This window comes from Panthera uncia (genome assembly GCF_023721935.1).
Source record: "Panthera uncia isolate 11264 chromosome B2 unlocalized genomic scaffold, Puncia_PCG_1.0 HiC_scaffold_24, whole genome shotgun sequence".
NCBI lineage: Eukaryota > Metazoa > Chordata > Mammalia > Carnivora > Felidae > Panthera > Panthera uncia.
In genome coordinates, this window is record NW_026057580.1 from 119,617,787 (window position 1) to 119,624,886 (window position 7,100).

A 7,100-nucleotide genomic window follows, 5' to 3' on the forward strand; every position below is an offset into this window, starting at 1 on the left:
GCTTTAGTCCTGGGCTGGCATCACTCCTGTTCAAAGACATCACTGTAAAGCACTCGGGGCTAGGAGCCTTAGCGTGGTTAACAGATTTGGCTGACCTCAGGGCCTTCCCTCAGGCTGCTGTGTCCTGGGCTAGATTTCCCTAGGGAAATTCCAGCGCCTCATTCCTACCTCCTTCCTTGGGTTTACTTCCCATGTGGTACTGAGATAGAGGGGAAGACCATCATTCTTGCCTTGTAGTCTCTTTTGAGCAGTGCTGCTGGCTGATCAAGGTTGTTTTGAGGTAGAGCTTCTCTTCAAATTCAGTTGAAGTCCTCACACGCACCAGTCTATTTTTCTCATTGTTCTGGACTTCTATGTATACTACAGCCTGCCTGATTACCAGACAAATCTCTTCAGGTTTTACCCAAATAATTTTCTCTTGGTTTTAACACTGCAAATTTTAGGAGGAAAAACACTCTAATAGATTGTCTTAATTAGGCAATTAACCCACTTTTATTCAAGTAGAAAGAAACAAACACAGGTAAACCAATCACTTCACTTAGTCTTACCATTCATAGTTAATTAGTTCACACCAAGTATGTACCTTTCCAGATTTCTGTGAACATAAACATATAAAAATACTTTTATAAAGGATATGAACATACTATGAATATCTTGGTGTCCCTTTAAACCTGTTATCTTACTTGATGTGCATATAGGTCTGTATCATTAAGACTGCATTACCTTCTGCTGTAGGAATACACCAAAATTTATTTACTTGTCACTGGACATTTTTGTTTCACTAATATTTACACATTGTAAACTCACCAAAAACAACATCTTTGTCTCTGGTATAATTATTTCCTTAGGATAAAGTCCTAGTAATGGAATTGCAAGGCCTAAGACAGTATGAGCATTTGTAAGGCTTTATGATGTTGTCTTTAGGGTGTATCTGTTATATCTTGCTTCCAAACAAATTCCTCTGTGTAGCCAATCCCCAGTCTGCAGCTTTCAGCACAGGTGAAGACAGCCACAACACCCCAATCGACACTCGTGCCCAGAGTGTCGGCCTTCAGGTAGTTGAGCAGCTGAGGCATGACCTGAGGAGAGGATGACACAATTAGGTCTGTTTTCAACATACCTTCCTTGCCAGGGTGATAGGGATCTTGGGTGTTTCAGTCTCCAGCTTTGACACTAACTTCATTTTGGATATAGTTTTCACAATTCATTTTTTTACTCAAGAAACAAGTATCACCTACCACTTTGTAAGGTTAGTAAATCCACAGTACAAGAGCATTTCTACCCAACCCAAATGGATTGTGATAACAGTTCCTTCTGAAAACCCATCTTCATGATTATATCCATTTTTTCCCTACCAAATCCAAAAACCCTAAACTGAGTAGGGCCTCTGAAACACTTCCTGTCACCAAGTACAAAGGCCGTAAGTGCCAGAACAAGAAAAGAAGGTATATTTAAAATTACAGGGGCGCCTGGGTGGCGCAGTCGGTTAAGCGTCCGACTTCAGCCAGGTCACGATCTCGCGGTCCGTGAGTTCGAGCCCCGCGTCAGGCTCTGGGCTGATGGCTCGGAGCCTGGAGCCTGCTTCCGATTCTGTGTCTCCCTCTCTCTCTGCCCCTCCCCCGTTCATGCTCTGTCTCTCTCTGTCCCAAAAATAAATAAAAAACGTTGAAAAAAAAATATATAAAATTACAAATGTAACAAAATGCAGACACTAAAAATGATGATTTAACCATACCGAGAGATGGGGAGGGGTGGTCAAGATGATAGAAGCAACTACATTTAAATCCTTTTTATTGTACAAGTCAGTCAACGGATAATGTCTAAAAACTAATAAACTGACGAGTTGTCAGAAAAAGCACATTATTGAGAAAGAGAAAGGACTACCAGAGAAAACAGTAAAAGACATTTCCCTCCAGGGAACAAGGTGGGACCAAGGTGTCCCTTAGGTGGGACCAGGCACTTGCTGTAAATAACAGGACCCATGTGCATATGTTACTTCAGTGAAGTTTTATAGCATTTAATTACATAACCCAGGGTGACTGTATATTAGAATACTTTTTGAGGTCATACCTGGAATTCAAATATTCTCTTGGCACCACAGGGGCAATCTGGAATATCCTTTTCTTGAGGGATATTTTCACCAGAGATCCAGATGGGTGCAATCCCTCTGCCATATCTGAGAACCTAAAATCAATCAGGATCATGTTCAAATCACAAACATCTCACCTAAGTCTCCCTTGGTAGCATGTGCTTTGATAATCTGGAGAAACTCTGCACATGCTCCTACACGAGTGCCCCTCACTCATCTGAAACACAGTGAGGTTCCCTCACCTCAGACCTGGCACCATTAATGCTTTCTCAGTGTCATCATTTTAGCTTATCTGACTTGGGTTATCAAGATCGTATTTCATAAAAGATAATATGGTTAGAATCGGAATCCTAAGAGTATTTTGTGTAGTTTCTGAATCCAAAATGTAGCCCAGAGTTTGTGCTTACTTTCACAGATAAAAGGAACCTGTTTTAAACTCAGTTAAAAATTTTAAAGGGACAAATGCCAAGTGAAACACTTGTTTAGATAAATACTACAGAGATAAATTTCATTAGGTGTTATACATCAACGGAGTGGCCTTCCTGTTTTGTCACAAGTATATACATTGCTAAAAACTACCTTCTCGGTGTTTAGGACCCGGGTCTGTTCTTCCCATGATCTTCTTCCCCTGGGTACTTGATTCAGTGACTGCTTTATAGGAGTTTAGCTGAGTTTCCTTCAGTGATTTAGGTTTATGGCGAATGTCTTTAAGAATGATGTTAATGGAAGAACAGAGATGAAGAAGAGAAACGTCTGCTGAGCACTTGCTATGTGCCTATACCCTCCCTTCATCCGCACAACCACCCTGTTTTTTCACACTGGAGATGGAGTGACATCAGAGCTTATAGTGTAACTCAAGGATCCAGGACTCTCGCCAACACCAAAGCGCATTTTTCTTTTCACAAAACCAGGGTTTGTGTCACATGTCATGTTGGTTTCATAAGCAAGAGTTCCCTGTTGGACACATGGGCAAAAATATTTTTTTCTTTCTGCCACTGGTGCAAACTTCTTGCATCACAGGCAGTATCTTATTCATCTGCTAGCTCTGATCCTTTCTTTAGACTATAGACCCTACATGATAAACAGTACAACCTGTAGTCTTTCAGTAACTACTGAAAGGATCAGCAGACCATCTGTGTGAAGGATTCCTGTAACAAGACCCTAGCTTTATTGTAGTTATCTCTTTTCAGGGGTTTTCCTGAAAACACCACCTGAAAAGAACATAAGAAAGAGTTGTATGAATTCTAGTTTACCTGTTCTGGCTCAAGGGCTATTTTAGTTTTAAACTTCTGGAAAATTTTATCTTCCCTGGATTCATGTTTTGCCATGGAATCCAATTCCTCCTCAGGTACTTCACCTGAAAAATCATCAATGTAACTGTTAGGACAATAGGAATAATCCCCATGCCCTGACATCTTCCACATGCCGAGGAAAGGAAATTTCAAACAACCAACTTAGCGTTAAATTGGAGTGAAGGCCAGATGTTCCCACAGGCTTTCCCTGAACTCTTAATTCATTGAAGTTGGTCCTTCAAGACCATCTGACTTTCCAGGCACTCCACTTTACTGTGTAGGTTCCTAGTAAGTACCTCTCTTTAAAGCTTCAACTGAAAAGAACAGACCCAAGTCCTGGGTTTAGGACTTGTGTCCAGCAGAGATGACAGGACACCCAGCAGATATTGACCCTTTTATTTTCACTACTGCCCTTTAGGCATCTGGACTCTCCCTGTCTCTTCGTGTTTCATGCATTTTTCCCAGCTGTTATACTCATTCAGCCATCACAAGCTCCCTGTTGACCTACCCACTTGTTCCTCACACTCCTCTCCAGGAATCCCAGCTATCTGAACCACTGCTGTCCTCAACAGAATTTAGTCTGGGTCACACGTACCAAAGAATATTTTTGATATCACCTGAATATGAACTATAAACCAGTGAGCTGATATTCTAAAGTCTATTTAGATTCTAAAACCTACTTTTGTAGTGCCTGAGGGCTCAAATTCTGGAGTCAATATCACGTGAGCTCAAACTACAGTTCTAAAATGTTAACAGCTTCGGTTACATGACCAAACAAATTACATGGAAAACCTCAAATTCCTCACTGCAAAATGAAGTACAGTTTCTAACTCTACTGCTTTCAGGATTTTAATGAGATCACGCACAAACAGCCCTTGATACAGACTAAGTGTTGGATAAATGTTGGCTACTAATCTGTCTCTTAGGTATTTGCTTTGGCCTAGGCACTACACCTAGAGTGTGTTCATCTCTAGATAACCTGTAAAACTGCGAATCTGAAACCGGCCACACGAAAGAGAAACATTTAAACGACCCTGGTCACCCGCCAAACACTAAGCACTCTCACTTATTTGATCTCGATCTGAGAAACCTATCTTGGATCCAGATGAACATACCAAGTTTCAAGCATCTTGTGGAGCCCTACCCAAATGACCATGTGGATACTTGCCCTGACATGTCTTTATCAGAACTAGAATGTATCTGATACATATGCCAAGGAGGGGAGGTACAGGAAGTATATTTTCAAATGATATAATATTTGAATAGTATAGGCTACATACTCCAAAGTGGGTTAACTTTTCCTATCAGTACCTACCTCTTTTCTTGACATACTGAGCCTTTTCTTTCAAGCATTATATTTAATCACTTAATGAATAAAGGTTCTAAAACTGATCCCTTACCCATGCTTCCTATAATTTCTGATTCATTTTCTTTTTCAACAACTTCAGGTGTAATCTCATCTTCTGTTTCTATTACAATTTCAAATTCTGGAAAAAGGAAGTTGTGATCTGGAATTGTTCTGTCCAAATATTCTGAAACAAGAAAAGGTAACTAGCATAATTACTAGTCATTTAGTTTTATAGAGGGTCTAATAATTTCCCATTTCTAAAGCATATTCTATGTAGTTAACATTTTTGCCAAATAAATATATGTAGTTCCAGCATTTCAGGTTATGGGTCATAAATTAAATGCCTGTATTGAGGCAAGTGTGGGACATAACTGAGTAGGTGGGACGTCACAGTTCCTTTCATAGAGCTGTTCATATCACCAGTTACCAAAATTTTGGAAAAGTATCATACTTTCTTTAATCCTAACTTTTATCCTCAAAACAAAAAACCTGGGTTGACAGATGCTATGAAACCGAGCTGAAACTTACATGAACTGACTCACCTGACTGTGTACAAGCCTGCTTATGTCCCAATCTCCAGTCTAGAGTCTGATGCTCCTTACTGCAGTAATGTGCCTTGTGACATCTGGAGCATGTTTTGGGGCCTAAACAGCCACAAACTCTGCAGAGATGAGCACCAGACTTGAGCTGGAGGCACACAGACTCTCCTGTCTCTGGAGGAGGATTCTCAGAAGGTGGTTCATAGGAGTAAAAGTCATTTTTCCTGGGTAGCTGATTTCTAAAAACTATAAGAAAATGAGAAGAGATGTTGTAAATACCGTAAGTAAAACAATATAGCAATCCAAATATTGGAGACTCTGGTCCACACAGGACTGAAAAGACCACAGGTTTTGATTTCAGTGATCTTATTTTCCGAAAGGTGAGAAAAGGGGAAAAAAAAAAGTGAAAAAGAACAAGAAATCAGTTTGGTACCCACAGCAATTTGAATTGGATCTTTGGGCTTATTCAATATAATTAAATAATGAGACTAACAGTTAAGTTACATTGATTCTACACAAATATGGAAACGTTATTGGGCCCAGCTTTCTAAAAAACAATTTTCATTATTTCAGTATAACAACGCCTACTTCGTACCAATCGATTAAACTCAAAAGCTGGGGCCCAGAATGCTTGAGGAAGCCGAGCAGGGCGGGGGGCGGGGGCCAGGCGCTGCGCTGGACTCTCCACCGCCCCCCCCCCCCCCCGCCGCCGCCCCCAGGCGCTGCCCTTCGCATACGTGACCCGGGCCCTGGCTCGGGAGCAGCGGCCGCTCACCGCGCAAACCGGCGCAGCACGGCGGCACCCGGCAGCAGAAGAGGAAGAGGCAGCGGTGGAAGGCGTCGGCTCGGTCGGGCAGCGGCGCGTAGAGCTGCAGTAAGAAGGCCAGCGGGCGGCCGCACAGCGCGCAGGCCAGCTCCTCTGGCCCCGGCAGCCCGGCAGCGCCCAGCCACGCCGGCCGCCCGCCCACCTTGCTTGGGAACTGCTCGCTGCGCAGCCGCCACGCCGGCGCTGCTTCCACGAAGCCCAGCTCAGCCGGCCTCGCGCTGGCCACCGCCATGCAGCTGGAAAGACCGGCCACTCGCAGGCTCGGACTGTCTGGCCGGAAGGCGGAAGTTGGCCACCGGAAGGCGCGCAGAACGGCGAGTCAGAAGCGACTGGGTAACAAGGGAGAGGAGGCGGGACTAAGGAAATAGCCCGATGTAAGCACGCTCGGTGCGACCCTAATTTCCGGTCCCGTGACGTGAGGGTGGGGGTAGCTTTTAGGGGTTAGGGGTTAGGGTTAGGGTTAGGGATTTATCCTAATGAGCCAAGAGGAGGTGTGTGCATGTTCACCAGCTGGTTCAAGTATTTCAACTGTGTCCTTGGTTTTGGTTTTTTCCTCTGCCCTGCTCTTTGGACTTGTCGGCCATTGCCACTTCAAACACTGAGAGTTTTATTTATTTATTTATTTATTTATTTATTTTTTTAAAATTTTTTTTCCAACGTTTTCTTTTTTATTTATTTTTGGGACAGAGAGAGACAGAGCATGAACGGGGGAGGGTCAGAGAGAGGGAGACACAGAATCGGAAGCAGGCTCCAGGCTCCGAGCCATCAGCCCAGAGCCCGACGCGGGGCTCGAACCCACGGACCGCGAGATCGTGACCTGGCTGAAGTCGGACGCTTAACCGACTGCGCCACCCAGGCGCCCCGAGAGTTTTATTTTTTTAAGTAAAAGTTTACAATAAAAATTCAACTAGAAATGCAACAAGTGTGAAACTGCAATCTACAAAAGTGAAAAGGACCATGGAGCTACTGTCCCTGCTCCTTTTCCTGCAGCAGCCTGCCACCTGCA

General features: G+C 43.4%; 1 protein-coding gene across 1 annotated transcript; it reads right to left on the reverse strand.

Moving 5' to 3' along the window:
- Window positions 1-473: 473 nt before the first annotated feature.
- PDCD2 (programmed cell death 2) lies at window positions 474-6,392 on the reverse strand. The gene is made up of 6 exons (XM_049654632.1): window positions 6,044-6,392; window positions 5,272-5,514; window positions 4,782-4,913; window positions 3,343-3,446; window positions 2,071-2,184; window positions 474-1,079 (listed from the first exon to the last, which is right to left on the reverse strand). The coding sequence occupies exons 1-6, from the start codon at window positions 6,324-6,326 to the stop codon at window positions 921-923; spliced, it is 1,035 nt and encodes a 344-aa protein (XP_049510589.1). The 5' UTR covers window positions 6,327-6,392; the 3' UTR covers window positions 474-920.
- Window positions 6,393-7,100: the final 708 nt, after the last annotated feature.

Bases quoted from the DNA above. Each gene is read 5' to 3' on its own strand.
- PDCD2 (XM_049654632.1), bottom strand. From the start codon at position 6,326: ATGGCGGTGGCCAGCGCGAGGCCGGCTGAGCTGGGCTTCGTGGAAGCA. The intron at 5,515-6,043 runs GTGAGCGGCCGC...ATTTTCTTATAG, and splicing joins GTGCTGCGCCGGTTTGCGCG to TTTTTAGAAATCAGCTACCC. The intron at 1,080-2,070 runs GTATGACCTCAA...TCCTCTCCTCAG, and splicing joins AGAGAATATTTGAATTCCAG to GTCATGCCTCAGCTGCTCAA.